Source organism: Anabrus simplex, chromosome 2 (genome assembly GCF_040414725.1).
Source record: "Anabrus simplex isolate iqAnaSimp1 chromosome 2, ASM4041472v1, whole genome shotgun sequence".
NCBI lineage: Eukaryota > Metazoa > Arthropoda > Insecta > Orthoptera > Tettigoniidae > Anabrus > Anabrus simplex.
In genome coordinates, this window is record NC_090266.1 from 310,852,379 (window position 1) to 310,870,448 (window position 18,070).

At 36.8% G+C, this 18,070-nt stretch overlaps 1 protein-coding gene across 1 annotated transcript in view; it reads left to right on the forward strand.

Annotated features, from left to right (window-relative positions):
* The window catches only part of Dph2 (Diphthamide biosynthesis 2), a 183,223-nt gene that overhangs the window by 116,509 nt on the left and 48,644 nt on the right, over positions 1 to 18,070 (forward strand). Inside the window, exon 5 of the mRNA XM_067139051.2 lies at positions 13,472 to 13,740. Within this exon, the coding sequence (XP_066995152.2) occupies positions 13,472 to 13,740 (269 nt within the window). The remainder of the gene's footprint in view (positions 1 to 13,471; positions 13,741 to 18,070) is intronic.

Below are 18,070 nucleotides of genomic sequence, written 5' to 3' on the forward strand. Positions count from 1 at the left end.
TTATATATGTTGTGAGGGTTTCTAACGATACATCTCCCTAAAGTCGTTGAAATTTAGTTTTAAGAAAGTGTCTGAATTCTGTAAACAAGCAATCAAGGCGATAAGGAAGTGAAACAAAACGTAACTCAATTAAGCTGCATGCCAGATTTATGTGACAGAAAACGTTTATTCGTTTAACTGTTCGTCAGGAAGCCTATGTGTCAGCTCAGTTCGAACTATGCACTTGCGGTAAGTAAAACCGGAAGGGTCTTAACACGGTATGAGTATAGGATCCTTAGTGTACTCGAAATATAATAATAATAATAATAATAATAATAATAATAATAATAATAATAATAATAATAATAATAATAATAATAATAATTTGTACTTTATTTTCATACCTGCCCTCTATCTGCAGAAATGTTGTCATGAGCGGATCATCAGTTCGTTTTTGCCTTCCAAATGAAGAGATTACAATATTTACAACATTCCTGGAAACACTGTATTCTGCAATACCACGAGGAACCGCCACTGACAGTCGTTGCACGAGAGAGGAATCGTTATACGTATGTCGTCATACTTTTCATTGTAAGTCCCCATGTGCCTCACACAAATTGCGTTATGAAATGAAAATAAACCTTGCTTCCCTTGCTCGGTATTCGTCAGTAATCTGTAGGTTTTACGTGGTGAATAAAGGAATAAATGGGTATGGTACATAATCAGAGTACAACTATGTAAAAGGAAGTGATTTCTTTTGATGCTACACTATTTGAGAATGAAGTACGGTACTTGTCAGATAGACGCATGACGTTAATAATAAGCTGGTTGTGGCAGAGAAGGAGAACCGAGCCAGGATAGGGAAACAGGGGACGTGCTCACATGCGGAAGGGTACTTTTCCTCAGCTCTTGAGTTGACTTTCGGTATATCAAGTACAAGGTCTCTAGAGAGGAAGATGCCAAATATGGAATACAAGCTGCACAAAAATATTTTAAATGCTCTTGTGATATCAAGAACACTGTACGGTGCAGAAATATGGGGTATCGAAGTAGACAAAAAAGAATTAGATGTAATAAGTAACAAATTCTGTAAAATAATAATGGGTCTCCATGCACAGCAAATAATGGAGCTAGAAGACTATGTGAAGATATCAGCATCCAAGCAGATATAAGCAGGAAAGTAGTAAAATATTGGTTAAGATTAAGAAGGATAGATGGGAGGGAAATATTGAACCTAGCATACCAACACCAGATGAAACACCTAGATGATGATTATTGGGTGTCGAAAGTGAAAAGTATGCTAGACAGAATAGGAATGGGAGAATACTGGGATGAAGAGATGCACATTAAAAAGAAGAGATTCATCAAGAAAGTAAACGATTAAAGTGAGAGACATGGAGAAACAGATGATTAGGGCAGAATTTGAAACCAAAAGAACACTATCAGAATTTTGTGGCATTATTCAAAATATGTCAATAAGGAAAGAAAGACTCCCAAATAGAGAACTAAGAGGTGTGATGTGGCTAATGGGGATATACAAAAATAAGGGGCTGAGAGACAAAATGAAAATCATTTATTCTGTGGAGAAATAATGGAAGAGGCTCATCTATTGAGAGTATGTAGGGGAACTGATGGACCGAGAACTAAATATTTTGGTGATGAATATAAATCAAAACTAGAAAGAGAGAAGAAATTTTATACGATAGCTAAATTGTTAAATAAAGAATGGATCACTCCAGGATGAATAGCAAAGATTTTTTTTGTGTTTTAAGAAGTATGTGGCAGAAGGAAATAAAAAGAGATTAGCACTAACTAAAAGTATTGTTACTGTTAAACAAATACCTGCATCAAAAATAGTAAAGATAAGTTACATGGTGACATATAAGCAAGCATTGGAATAGTGTGATACACCTGAAAAGTTCCTTAAATGCATGAGAAGGAGCTTTTGTGTCTTGCCTGAAAAAGTTTGACATAATATGTAGTGTCTGCTGGAAAGTGGGCATTAACAATTATTTAAATTAATTCTGTTGTGAAGTAGAAGTGTGTGTGTTTTTTTTGTTTTGTTTGCCGCGAGGTGAGCAGTTATATTGTATGTTTTATAATGATCATTTTTGCTTTAAGTGTTGTCCTAGACAATATAGCATTGCTAACATCTAGGACAAACCAAAGTATACTTAGTATATTTAAACAAATAGAAGAGGAAAATGTAAAATGTAAGGCATGTATCAAATTGAACAAATTGCAATAAAAGAGTGCTCTCTCTCTCACACACACACACACTCTCTCTCACACACACTCTCTCTCTCTCTCTTAATTCCGGATAATCCGGAACTAGGGGATGGGCGTACTCTTATTCATTCAGACTCCTTGGAAACAATTTGGCAATTGAATTGGAATTTGATGGGGGAACTAATTAATGTTGTTTATGGAAGAAAGAAAGTAAAACTGGCTGAGTCAGCAAAGAGGATGCATTTGGATGTGTTACGAATTAATGACATTCGGGTAAGGGAAGATAACAAGGAAGAGATAGGAGATTATAAAGTGTACTTGACGGGTGTTAAAAGGAAAGAGCAGAGTGTGAGGTAGGACTGTTCATCAGGATTACTATTCCACGCAATATAGTTTATGTTAGGCACGTAAATGAGTGAATGATGCAGGTAGATTTGGCGGTTGGAGGAATTAGGATGAGAATTGTCTCAGTGTATTCAACATGTGAGGGTGCAGATGAGGAGAAAGTTGACAAGTTTTATGAAGCATTGAGTGACACTGTAGTCTGGGTTAACAGCAAGGATAGAATAGTGCTAATGGGCAATTTCAGTGCGAGAGTTGGAAATTGAACTGAAGGATAAGAAAGGGTGATTGGTAAATGTGGGGAAGATATGGAAGCTAATAGGAATGGGAAGCACTTACTGGACTTCTGTGCTAGTATGGGATTAGCACTTACAAATGCATTCTTCAAGCATAGGGCTATTCACTGCTATACATGGGAGGGTAGGGGCACCAGATCCATAATAGATGTATCATAACCGGCTTGGAATTCAGGAAATATATCAGGAATGTGAGGGTATTCCGGGTATTTTTTGATGATACATAGCACTTTCTGATATGTAGCGAACTAAGTATCTCTAGACCTAGGAGAGAGAAAGTGAAATCTGTCTGTGGATGGATAAGGGTAGAAAATCTCCAGAACGAGGAAATTCGACAAAAGCGCATGGCCATGATTAGTGAAAAGTTCCAAACAGTGGACAGTAAGCAGGTTCATGACAAGGGCGCCCATACCCGAGGGCAAGGTGGGGCCGCGGCCCCTCCCTAGCTCTCAGGGAAAGGCAAAAATCTAATGTAGTCAAGTGTTTTCCTTTCAAGAAAATGATTTAAATTCAGTATTATGTAGAAGCGATAGTACCACTCCCCACCAACGGGCAGGGGATACCGTGGGTTATTCTACCGCAGAATACAAGTCCCCATTTATCTTCCAAAATTTGAAAAATACTACGTACCCCCCAGGTCTGGGCCCCTCCCTACAAACTGTCATATGGGCGCCCATGGTTCAGGATATAGAAGGAGAATGGGTGGCATATAGGGATTCTGTAGTAGAAACAGCAAGGGAATGTCTAGGAACAACTGTGTGTAAGGATGGGAAAAAAGCGAACATCTTAGTGGAATGATTAAGTGAGAGCAGCTTGTAAATGTAAAAAATAAGTCATATCAGAAATGGCTCCAAACAAGGACTAATGCAGACAGGGAATTGTATGTAGAGGAAAGAAACAGAGCGAAACAAATAGTTGTTGAATCCAAGAAGAAGTTGTGGGTATATTTTGGTAATAACTTGGAAAGGCTAGGTCAAGCCGCAAGGAAACCTTTCTGAAGAGTAATAAAAAAATTTAGGAAGGGAGGGAAAAAATGAAATGAATAGTGTTTTGAATAAAACAGGTGAACTCATAATAGTTTCCAGGGAATCACTGGAGAGGTGTAAGGGATATATTCAAAATCTTCTCAACATAAAACGTAAAAGGGTATCTTCCTTGTGATGTCGTAAACAATTGAGCTTATGAGGAAGGGGACAATGATGTTGGTGAAATTACACTTGATGAAGTGGAAGGGATGGTAAATAAACTCAATTTTCATAAACCAGCAGGAATAGATGAAATTTGACCTGAAATGGTGAAGTATACTGGGAAGGTAGCGATAAAATGTCTTCGTAGAGCAATAAGATTAGCATGGAGTCTTAGTAAGGTACCTTCAGATTGGACAAAAGCAGTAATTGCACTATCTGTAAGCAAGGGAACAGGATGGATTGCAACAATTATCGAGGGGTCTCATTAATCAGCATATCAGGCAAAGTGTTCACTGGCATCTTGGAAGGGAGGGTGCGATCAATGGTTGAGGTGATGTTGGATGAAAACCAGTGTGGGTTCAGACCACAGAGGGGCTGTCAGGATCAGATTTTCAGTATACAGCAGGTAATTGAAAAAATTGAAAAAAATCCTACGAGAGGAATAGACAGTTATGTTTCTGTTTCATAGACCTAGAGAAGGAATATGACAGAGTACCGAGTGAAAAGGTTTTTGCCGTACTAGGGAACTATCGGATTAAGGGTAGATTATCAAAATCGTCAAAGCCATTTATGTTGACAATTGGGCTGCAGTGAAAATTGACAGTAGAATGTGTTCTTAGTTCGAGGTACTCACAGGGGTTAGACAAGGCCATAATCTTTCACCTTTGTTGTTCATAGTTTACATGGATTCAGGTATTGAAAATGGGTGCAATGAGTATGGTATGAAAATTAGCCTTTCTAAGACTAAATTGATGTCAGTAGGTAAGAAATCCAAGAGAATTGAATGTCAGAATGAGAATACAAAGGTGGAACAGGTAGGTAACTTCAAGTATTTAGGATGTTTGTTCTCGGAAGATTGTACTATAGCAAATGAGCTTGATTCGAGGTGCAGTAAAGCTAATGCAGTAAGTTCGCAGTTGCGATCAGCAGTATTCATTGGACTAAACTATCTTCACATTGGTCTGTTTTCAGACCAACTTTACTTTATGGGAGTGAAAGCTGGGTGGACTCAGGATATCTTATTCATAAGCTAGAAGTAACAGACATGAAAGTAGCGAGAATGATTGCTGGTACAAATAGTGGGAGCAATGGCAGGAGGGTACTCGGAATGAGGAAATAAAGGCTAAGTTAGGAATGAACTCAATGGATGAAGCTGTACGCATAAACCGGCTTTTGTGCTGGGGTCATGTGAGTTGAATGGAGGAGTAAGGTTACCTAGGAATATAATGGACTTTGTTATGGTGGGGTAAGAGGGGTAGACGGAGACCAAGACTACTATGGTTAGACTCAGTTTCCAACGATTTAAAGATAAGAGGTTTAGAAATAACAAGGCCACAGAACTAGTTGCACATAGAGATTTGTGGCAGCGATTAGTAAATTCACAGTGGCTTGCAGACTGAATGCTGAAAGGCATGACCGTCTATAATGAAGGTTTGCGTGTATGTGTGTGTGTGTGTGTGTGTGTGTGTGCGTGTGTGCGTGCATGCGTGTGTGTGTGTTTTTAGTAGTTTTTCAAGAGTTTTCTTAAATTTTTCATTTGATGCTTCATTTTCTGGCCAAGTAATGCCATTATTTTTTATCCACATTAATGATTCTGCTCCACCAAAACTATTTTTTCACAACTCAATGTTGGGAAAACATCAGCCATGAAAGTCTTCCATTATAATGACAGAAATAATACTTCCATTATCCTCATATCTCTTAAACAGTTTCTTAGCTTCTTTGGTTCAAATTTACTCCCTCACCTTTCTTGATTGAGTTTCAGATTTTCTTGTTTTTTCACAATGCCATTTGCACAAGCCTTTGTTTACTCCATAGCCAAGATTGTTTTGTTAAATAAGTGCAAGTTGTCCAATCATTCTCAAAGGTCATTTATCATCACTTGGGACTGCTCTTGAGATAAAAAGTAATAGTTGTAGTTTTGTCCTTCATAAATGAGAAGTATTCTCTAAATAGTTGGAAGGAGAGAAAGAAATCAGGTGTTTCTTTGTTGTAGAACATTTTTATACCTAACGTTCATGAAAGAACTCTTTCAGTTTAGTTACTCCCATTGTGTAAATGTAGAAATATTTATATATTTTGATTGTGATTGCTTCTTTTTCGATAGGTAGGAGATCAACTACATTCTGAAGACAGTTTTTGACAATATGAGCACAGCATCCACTATCCACAATATTTCTTCTCATTTCTTTCCTTAGTTGCATATACACTTTGTTTACCCCTTCGTGCGTTATGCCTCCAAAATTGGTGTTGCAGTCATCGGTACAGAATCCATCAACTTTATCCAGTATGTCAGTTTTCCTTTGTAACTGGCAACAAATACTTCACCATGATCTCCAAAGTTTCACCAGGAATTGACTGAAATTCTAAAAGTTTCACTTTCACTCCTTTTTTTCTGGCACGAAGTACCTCTCAACACATGACACAATTTTAACTGCTTTCCTGTTGGAAGCATCTGTAATTAAGGTCACCAAGTTAAATGTGCTCAAATCATCTCTCAGTTCCTTAATTGCCATTGATGCAGCACTTTTAAAATTATAGACTTGCACATAGTTCTGGCGAGAGCAAACTTTGATTCAGTGAACTTAGATATTAATTTTGTTGTAGAATCAGAAGTTTTGAAGCTTAAATTGTAATCAGCAGAATAAAATGCAAAAGTAACTTGCTTAGCAGCAATTGGATAGATACTTTTTTTAAATGACAATATTGTTGAAGAACCAGCATCTGCAGTTAAACTAGCTGTGTGCTTTGCAGTTTTCAAATGACCTTTTATGTTGGAACGCCCACCATGAGACACTGAAAATTCAGACAAACATTGTTTATGCTTTACCCTGCCCATATAATCACACACTTCTTTCAGGAAAGGATACTCTAGCTTGAAGGTCTTAAAATTACAAACTCTATGACATACCAGTAAACAGGTCACACACAATCTCCCTCTACTAACAGTGCTTTCTCTGAGACCATCACCAGTTCTGTCTGCAGTACATATGCAATACAATCTACAAAGGTTCATTAGAATGTGAACAATAAGGTGGCCACGTACAATAAGTTAAGAAGATTTCATCATTCTTATCTCCTTGCACATTGTGTGCACATCTGTTGCTATTATTTTTATGAGAGAAATATATTAGTTTAACTCAGTTATATTTCTCAATGTTTAAACTAATTCTAAGAATAGATGTAAACATGTTTACTCTCCACTAGTAGGCCTAAAAATCATTCCAGCAGTTCTTGTTGAAATGGCAGACACTTATCTTTTCTGCTATCATTTTTACAAAATTTTTAATGTACTGATGTATAATATTTTCTAACTTGGACAAAATTACTAACCGGATGGGACATCAGGATATGACCATCAAACCAGGACTGATCCAGTCAATCAATCAATTAATCAATCAGTCAATCAATCAATCAATCAATCAAGCAAGCAAGCAAGCAGTCAATCACTACTGATCTGCATTTAGGGCAGTCACCCAGGTGGCAGCTTCCCTATCTGTTGTTTTCCTAACCTTTTCTTAAATGATTGCAAAGAAATTGGAAATTTATTGAACATCTCCATTGGTAAATTATTCCAATCCCTAACTCCCCTGCCTGTAAACAAATATTACTGTTGCAAGGAGTAAACAAAATGGATTATTGGCCTCAGTCTAGGTAAAGTAAACATATTTCTCAACATACACTGTTCACCCACAGAAGGGAATGAACAAAACAATGTTATGTAGAACTAACTAATTTGTACCAGCAAAATGGACTTTAAGGGTGAGGAGAGAGCAAGGAATCATCAGAAAGCATATCCATGTATGTATCCTATCAAACCAGCGTACAGGGCATCAGTAAAGAAACTGGGTTCGAAGGCAGGATGGAACTCTGCAACTAGGTACAGAACACTGACAGAAATAAGGCTATTCAAATATTAATCAGGGTAGGCTATGCAGGTAAACAATCTGAATAAATTAATTGTTACAAAGCTTAAATTACTACTTATATAAAACTATTCTACACAGGAAAAGGAAAATGAAGACAGTCCGAGACTAGAGTTTAGGCCTATAATATATATTTTCATAGACCTACATTTAATCCACATAGTAAAAGCCCAAAACCGGCTGATATGTGGTTCTTCAGAGCATTTCTTTGAAATGAACTATAGGCAAATGAGAGAGAAAATGTATATCAAGGGGAGTAAAAGTTCCTTCTATAGGTTAAACTACATAACAGACCTGTATCATGTATGAAAGTGTACAAAGTTTCCAAGAAAGAACCCACAGAAATGACCTTGCACTAATGTAAGGCCATAATCATGGAAATGGACACAACAAATATATTCGGCTATAACACGTCCTTCGGAAAATTAATTATCTTATGATACAGTATTACTTAGTGCCCAAATTTTTACAGTTAGTGTTACACATCATCATTTAGGAAACCAACTGCCAAGAAGACCACGTAAGTTAGCTACATTAATAAGGTGCGTCAGCGTATTTATCCCGTTCACAACAAGAGATGATGCCAAGAAATCTCAGTTTAATAAGTAGCAATGTACAGCAATGTACAATGAATGAAATGAAAATTTGTATTCATGGCAAATTCACTATGAGACCTTAACATGCTCCGTCGTCGCATGGAAAGGGTTTATACGATAGCCAGCATAAAAGATAATTTGGTGGTGGGGGCAAAAAGGGCATACAATACTGCATTTGCAAGTATCCAAATAGAATTCTTACCTGGGGGTGACAACATATCACCGCAAAATACACGACTTCGATACATGATGCTACTGCTAGCATGTTGCAATACCTGATGTTATCTTAACATCTGTCTGTCGAGGAATCATAACTAATGTTCTTAGTAACACACACCATTATCACAGTTCTGGAATGTATGGTAAGCCTAGATATGTATGAATGCTAAGGCAATAAATTCATATGAAATGTCTTCACTAGCTGATCAATTTAGCTTCCTTGAATGTGGCACTGTCAATACTGGTTAAGAACGACAGTCTTTTTCTTCTAGAAGTGAATACATTGGATAAAGTTGTACATGTATGTGTAAATGTAGCAAAGGCTTTTCAGTCTGTCAAACACATAGCAAATACAATGTAAATTAAAACACTAAAAGCATATCTGTAAAACACACACTAACATACAAAGAATGACATGTTTCGTTCTACAAGAACATCCTCAGATTCTATCAAATCACTTAAAATAAGCTTATATATGTACAGTATTGTTTACGTAGCGTAAACTTGTCAATGATAGAGAGATGAGTGATAACATGAAACAGTAATGACAAAAAATAAATTATATACAATTATAATATAGTGAAAAACTTACGTATTTATCTAGACTGCCGATGTTAAGTCTGTTGTCACCAAACACTATTTCAGGACTGTGGTCATGGAAAGTTTGTGGTGAGCCACGCTGTGCGTGGGGAGGGGAGGGCAGGACAGGGAGGGGCCTAGTAGATCGATGTGGATCTCTCCTATTGGATGATAAAATCGGGTAGACTATAGAGTGGAGAGGGGGGGGGAGAGATGCAGGGCGGAGTGGCTGGAGCGCTGTGGAACTTTCCATCAACATTGGAGGGGGGGGAGAGATGTTATTGACCTATTTCATGTTAATTGTACCTGTATGTAATATGGATGAATGTAATTATTATAATTTTTATTATTTATAATAGGTGAATGAAGTACGGAACGGTATTATTATTATTATTATTATTATTATTATTATTATTATTATTATTATTATTATTATTATTATGAAAAAAGCAATTCACCTTCCGTCAACATTGGAGAGGGGAGAGAGGTTATTGACCTTTTCCATGCGAATGTACCTTTATGTAATATGGATGAATGCAAATTAAAAATTTTAGTTGAATAAAGTAAGGGACGTTATTATTATTATTATTACTATTATTATTTACGATAGAAGCAATTTAAGGAGTAGGTGTTGTCAGATATTATGCGAGTAGAGCAAATAGGGGGGAAATTATTTAAATGTGTATTATTATTATTATTATTATTATTATTTACGATAGAAGCAAATTAAGGAGTAGGTGTTGTTAGATATTATGTGAGTAGAGCGAATAGGGGGGAATTATTTAAATGTGTATGCTCATTCAGGTTATTGGCATTAGTATTTTTTGCGACGTAAATTTCTATTGCTTCTTTTATATTCAAAGATTTACTTTTATTTTCGAAGTGTAAAATTTTTAGATCAGTGTTGATGTCTGTGAAATGGTGTGAACAGTCGTAGATGTGCTCCCCGAAGGCTGAATGCCGATTATATCTGATCGCGTATTTGTGTTCTTTGTATCTTGTATGGAAATTACGTTTTGTTTGACCTATGTATGTGGCGTTGCAGTTAGGTTCTTGGCATTTGAGTTCATACACTCCTGACTTTGAGAAAGGGTCCTTTTTGTTTAAGTTGCACCTGCTGAAGTGTCTCTGTAGTGTGTTATTCGTTCGAAAAGCTACTTTTAAACCTTGTTTCTTGAAAATGTTAGCTACTTTGTATGTGTTATTGTTAACATAGTTGAGAACCACGTAGTTTTCTTTGTCGTGTGTGGTGCTTTCCCGACGACTTTTCTTATGTTTATTTAAAAGTTTATCCACTGTGCCTGGAGGATGGTTGTTTTCTTTCGCGATTTGTTTAATTATTTGCATTTCTTCATTGAAATCTGTTGTGCTCATTGGTATGGAAATAGCTCTATGTATCATTGTATTCAGTCCTGCTATTTTGTGTGTGTATGGGTGGTTCGAGTTGTTGTCAATAGTGTGTGACGTCTGAGTGGGCTTTCTGTATACCTTGTAAGATAGGTTGTCATTATTCCTGTTGATTGTGATGTCTAAATAGTTTATTTTCTTGTTATTTTCTGGTTCCATTGTGAAGCTGATGGATTTGTGTAAAGAATTTAGAGTGTTTAATAACTGGTCTGCATTAGTGACGTCATTATCATATATGCATATGACGTCATCCACAAATCTGCTCCAATGTAAGATTCCTTTTGAAAGCTGGCCCATTAAGAACATGTTTTCGAAGTTATTGAGAAAAATGTTTGCTATTATACCTGATAACGGTGAGCCCATGGTTAACCCTTCTGTTTGGCAATAGATTTTGTCGTTAAATGCAAAGCAATTTTGGTGTAGTGTTGTTCTAAGAAGGTTAATAATTTCTTTGGTTTCTTGTAGAGAGGTGTTTTCCTTAAGAAGGTTTTCGATAATTTTAATGGATTCATCTATTGGTATGTTGGTGTACATGTTAGTGATGTCAAAGGATATCATACGTGTGCTCTCTGTTATTTTAAGTTTATTTAATTCTTTAATTAGTTCTAGGCTGTTTTTAATTGATCTGTCTCCTTTAAGTGAAATTTTCTCTTTTAGAATGATGTTCAGTTGTTTGCTTACATTGTAACTTGGCGCACCTTTAAAATTTACTATTGGTCTAATGGGACAAAGCTCTTTGTGTATTTTGGGCAGGGCTCTTAGTGTGGGGAGTTTAGGATTTTTGATTATGAGGCTTTCTTTTTCTTGTTTCGTGAAAATTAAGTCTGTTTCCTTGATAGTTTGCTTTATTTGGTTTTGAAATTTATTTGTAGGGTCGCGTTGCAATTCTTGAATACCGTTGTTGTTGATAAATTCTATTGTTTTTTCTATGTATTCGTCTTTCTTCATTATGACTGTTGTGTTACCTTTATCCGCTTTCGTGATGATAAGGTTGTCGTTTTTAATTTTGTTCTTAACTGTTTTCATTGCCGAGTATTGAGTGGCGTAATTCGGTTGCTTAGTGGAATTTTCATGTGCGATTATTTTTAGGGCTTCGTTGGTGGCTACGTTTTTTATTATTTCTCTTTGTGGAGAGGGTATTTTGTCGCAGGCAATTTCTATGTCAGTGATGAGCTGTTTTATGTTGTTTTCGTTATGACGTTCCTGGCAGTTGAATTTGAGACCTTTCTCTAGCAGATCTATTTCATTCTTTGAAAAGGTAGTGTCTGATCTGTTAATTAATCTAGGGTGAAAATTCGCGAGTTTGTTGTGCTTAGCGTTTTCTGGACTTTTCTGTTTTATCATTAGGTTACGTATTTTATTGTCAATAACCTTCTGTTTCCGGATTGCTTCCTTTTTAATGTAATCGTGTAAAAAGTTGGAATAGGATGTCCATTGTGTGCGGTGCCAGAAGTTGCTTAGGTTTAAATGGATGCGTAGAATTTGTTTATTGATTTGCTGTTTCTTTATGTACGCGAATTTGATTTCGTTTCTGATCCATAGTAACTGTGATTGAGATGTTGATATTTTAGCAGAAGTTGTTGTGGGTTTAGCTTTTATGGGTATGTACTTAGGAACGAGCTCTAATTCTAGACATTTCTTATTAAATGTGATTGACTTGTCAATGTTCATGATTTTAATTTTAAGTGATTTGAGCTTTTTGGCTTCGTAATTTGCCTGACTGGCCGAATAATTTGTTAAAAATGAAGCCATGTTTTCCAGTGTTGACTTAGTTAAATGTAGCAAAGGCTTTTCAGTCTGTCAAACACATAGCAAATACAATGTAAATTAAAACACTAAAAGCATATCTGTAAAACACACACTAACATACAAAGAATGACATGTTTCGTTCTACAAGAACATCCTCAGATTCTATCAAATCACTTAAAATAAGCTTATATATGTACAGTATTGTTTACGTAGCGTAAACTTGTCAATGATAGAGAGATGAGTGATAACATGAAACAGTAATGACAAAAAATAAATTATATACAATTATAATATAGTGAAAAATTTACGTATTTATCTAGACTGCCGATGTTAAGTCTGTTGTCACCAAACACTATTTCAGGACTGTTAACAAACAAAATAAAGTTGTACAGTCACTCAAAAGAAGAATGAGCACATGCTATTGTATGTTCCCTGTATTTAATATTTTATTAGACTTCTAAAGAAAGAAAGGAAAAAAAAAAAAAAAAAAAAGCAAAGTCATCACAGTACAGGCCGAGAAGAACCTTGGTGGGGGGGGGTAAAGGCTTCCACTATCCGTAACCTTGATAATAAATATAAATTAGCGTCAGTGTAGATACAAACCCTATGGATACCCACAACAAAGATTATATCTAGGTTTGGTTGCTTCTATGAAAAGTATACCTAATACCATATGCTCTTTTTTTTTTTTTTTTTTTTTTTTTTTTTTTTTTTTTTTTTTTTTTTTTTAGCGATGGTACATAAGAACTAGTTTTGGTGATAGGGTCATGTGAGGTGTACAGAGGAAAGAAGCAAAGGGAGAGAATAGATCGATTTGATTTCTAATACTTCAAGATAAGGTCCTGTTTCAGAATCATGAAATTCAAATTTGTACATTGTAAAGATATGATGCCTGGTTTTTGTATACATTGGAATATAATCTGTTAACTTAGGTCTGTCATAATAGAATGCTGTCTTTTAAGGTTGCAGATTCTATATCTTTGATCCAGCCAAACACAAGTCCATAGAAGATTACCATCACGACAGGGGGAGGTTCCATAGAAGACGAATGTATTTAATTGAGAAAGTCAAACATGCTAGAACATTGGGCATTTTGATTGGGACATTAACTGTGGCTAACTACAGTGCAGCAGTTGACAGAGTAAAGACACTGGCTAAGAATGTAGGGAAGAAATGTTATATCATTGCTGTTGGCAAACCGAATGTAGCAAAGCTTGCAAACTTTCCTGAGGTAAGTGGTCATACCATTCTCTACTTTGATAATTAATTCAAGCGGGAAAGACAGGACATTTAGGAGGAGAATGAAAAAAAAAAATCATTACCCAAAATTGCTATTGAGATAGAGTTCGCACTTATCAACTCATGCCACCTTAGGATTTTCATCCCAGAATAGCATGTGTGCAAATGCATAGGTAGCATAAATTACTGTGAATATCCAGTAAATCATTCTTCACAAATACTTTGCTCACTCCCCAGCATTAAGGGTTAGAAACTTCATTTCGATTGGTCCATATTGAACTGAGATTACATGTATATTTATTTAAGTAAAATTTACGATTCCACCTATTCAATACAATGTACTTTTGCAATGCAGTTTTTTACATTACAGTTTAATATTTATTTGGTACCAGTTTCGACCCAGTTTGGGGTCATCATCAGCCATAAATATTAAATTATACAATTCAGTTGAAAGGTCCCAAAACAATACTTTTTTGACATGAAATTTTAGTTAAAATGTCTAAGAAAGATTTAAAAAACGAACTGAACACTATTCACGGTATCGCTAAGTCCAACAGTTTCCATAGTCATTTTATAGAAAGAATATTCAACAAATACAAACATCGTCCTAAAACCACACTTAAGAAAGATAACCCAATTTCCCTACAATTTCTACCTTCACATTTAATAAGGAAATCTACAAAGTCACTAACATTCTCAAGAAACACAATGTAAAATTAGCTTTTAAAACCAGCAATAAAAATTCAGATATTTTACATAATACTACATCTATCAATAGGATTAACAGATTTTTAAAATTGGGAGCCTACAGGATTAAGTGTAATGCCTGTAATTTTTGTACGTGGGGCAGACCGGTAGGAACTTCAGTATAAAATATTTGGAACATACTAACGCCATAAGATACAGTAAATTCTCAGCAGTCGGCCAACATATGCATGATTACAACCATAGTTTCACCAGCATAAAGTAAGATGTGGATATCCTCTAAGACCTCCTCTGCGAACCATGTGACCTTGCTGCGGTGGGGAGGCTTGCGTGTCCCAGTGATGCAGATAGCCGAGCCGCAGGTGCAACCATATCGGATGGGTATCTGTCGAGAGACCAGACTAACGAATGGTTCATCGAAAGGGGGGGTAGCAGCCTTTCGGTAGTTGCAAGGGTGGCAGTCTAGATGATTGACTGATACGGCCTTGTAATAATACTCAACATGGCTTAGCTGTGTTGATACTGCTACATGGCTGAAAGCAACGGGAAACTACAGCCGTAACTAACTCCCGAGGACATGCAGCTCTCTCTGTATGAATGATGTACTGATGATGGCTTCCTCCCAGGTAAAATATTCCAGAGGTAAAATAGTCCCCCATTCGGATCTCCGGGTGGGGACTACATGAGAGGGGGCGATCATCAGGAAGATGGATACTGACATTCTGCAAGTCGGAGCGTGGAATGTTAGAAGTTTGAATCGTTGTGGTAGGTTAGAGAATCTGAAAAGGGAGATGGATAGGCTAAAATTAGATGTAGTTGGTATAAGTGAAGTACGTTGGCAGGAAGAACAAGATTTTTGGTCAGGCGACTACCGAATTATCAACACAAAATCAAACAGGGGAAATGCAGGAGTTGGTTTAATAATGAATAAGAAAATAGGGCAGCGGGTAAGCTACCACGACCAGCATAGTGAAAGAATTATAGTCGTCAAGATAGACACCAAACTAATGCCCACCACAATAGTGCAGGTCTATATGCCTACTAGTTCAGCGGATGATGAAGAAATCGAAAGAATATATGAGGAGATAGAAGATTTAATACAATATGTAAAAGGTGAAGAGAATCTAATTGTGATGGGAGACTGGAATGCAATGGTAGGCCAAGGAAGAGAAGGTAGTACAGTAGGAGAATTTGGATTGGGACAAAGAAACGAAAGAGGAAGTCGGCTGGTTGAATTCTGCACTGATCATAATTAGTCCTTGCCAATACTTGGTTCAAACACCACAAACAACGGCTATATACGTGGACGAGACCTGGAGACACTGGAAGGTATCGAATAGACTTCATTATGATTAGGCAGAGATTCAGAAACCAGGTGTTGGATTGCAAAACTTTCTCAGGAGCAGACGTGGATTCTGACCACAACTTGTTGGTCATGAAATGCCATCTGAAGTTGAAGAAATTGAAGAAAGGAAAGAATGCAAAAAGATGGGATCTAGACAAGTTGAAAGAAAAGAGCGTGAGGGATTGTTTCAAGGAACATGTTGCACAAGGACTAAATGAAAAGGCGGAAGAAAACACTATAGAGGAAGAGTGGAGAGTCATGAAAAATGAAGTCAGTAGGGCTGCTGAAGAAATGTTAGGAAGGAAGAAAAGATCAACTAAGAATCAGTGGATAACTCAGGAGTTACTAAACCTGATTGATGAATGACGAAAATACAAGAATGCTAGAAATGAAGAGGGCAGAAAAGAATACAGGCGATTAAAGAATGAAGTGGATAGAAAGTGCAAGGTAGCTAAGGAAGAATGGCTGAAGGAGAAATGCAAGGATGTCGAAGGCTGTATGGTCCTGGGAAAGGTAGATGCTGCATACAGAAAAATCAAGGAAACCTTTGGAGAAAGGAAATCTAGGTGTATGAATATTAAGAGCTCAGATGGAAAACCACTTCTAGGGAAAGAAGACAAAGCAGAAGGATGGCAGGAGCATATCCAACAGTTGTATCAAGGTAAAGATGTAGATAATTTGGTTCTGGAACATGAAGAGGCTGTTGATGCTGATGAAATGGGAGACTCAATTTTGAGGTCAGAGTTTGACAGAGTTGTGAGTGACCTCAATAGGAACAAGGCACCTGGAATTGATGACATTCCCTCTGAATTACTGACTGCCTTAGGAGAAACCAGCATGGCAAGGTTATTTCATTTAGTGTGCAAGATGTATGAGACAGGAGAAGTCCCATCCGATTTTCGGAAGAATGTTGTTATACCTATTCCCAAGAAAGCCGGTGCTGACAGGTGTGAAAACTACCGCACCATTAGTTTAGTATCTCATGCCTGCAAAATTTTAACACGTATTATTTACAGAAGAATGGAAAAACAAGTTGAAGCTGAGTTGGGAGAAGATCAGTTTGGCTTCAGAAGAAATGTAGGAACACGTGAAGCAATCCTGACTTTACGTCTGATCTTAGAGTATCGAATCAAGAAGGACAAGCCCACGTACATGGCATTCGTAGATCTAGAAAAGGCATTCGATAACGTTGATTGGACCAAGCTATATATGATTCTGAAGATAATAGGGATCAGATACCGAGAACGAAGAATTATCTACAATCTGTATAAAAATCAGTCTGCAGTGATAAGAATCGAGGGCTTTGAAAAAGAAGCAGCAGTCCAGAAAGGAGTGAGGCAAGGCTGCAGTTTGTCCCCTCTCCTTTTCAGTGTTTACATAGAACAGGCAGTAAAGGAAATCAAAGAGAAATTTGGAAAGGGAATCACAGTCCAAGGAGAGGAAATCAAAACCTTGAGATTTGCCGATGATATTGTTATTTTATCTGAGACTGCAGAAGATCTCGAGAAGTTGCTGAATGGTATGGATGAAGTCTTGGGTAAGGAGTACAAGATGAAAATAAATAAGTCCAAAACAAAAGTAATGGAGTGCAGTCGAACGAAGGCAGGTGATGCAGGAAATATTAGATTAGGAAATGAAGTCTTAAAGGAAGTAGATGAATATTGTTACTTGGGTAGTAAAATAACTAACGATGGCAGAAGTAAGGAGGACATAAAATGCAGACTAGCACAAGCAAGGAAGAGCTTTCTTAAGAAAAGAAATTTTCTCACTTCAAACATTGATATCGGAATTAGAAAGATGTTTTTGAAGACTTTCGTGTGGAGCGTGGCATTGTATGGAAGTGAAACATGGACGATAACTGGTTCAGAAAGAAAGAGAATAGAAGCTTTTGAAATGTGGTGTTACAGAAGAATGCTGAAGGTGAGATGGATAGATCGAATCACGAATGAAGAGATACTGAATCGAATTGGTGAGAGGAGATCAATTTGGCTAAATTTGACGAGAAGAAGAGATAGAATGATAGGACACATCTTAAGACACCCAGGACTTGTTCAGTTGGTTTTTGAAGGAAGTGTAGGGGGTAAGAACGGTAGGGGTAGACCAAGGTATGAATATGACAAGCAGATTAGAGCAGATGTAGGATGCAATAGTTACGTAGAAATGAAAAGGTTAGCACAGGATAGGGTGGCATGGAGAGCTGCATCAAACCAGTCTATGGACTGATGACTCAAACAACAACATCCTCTAAGATATCCTCTTTACTTAATATAGT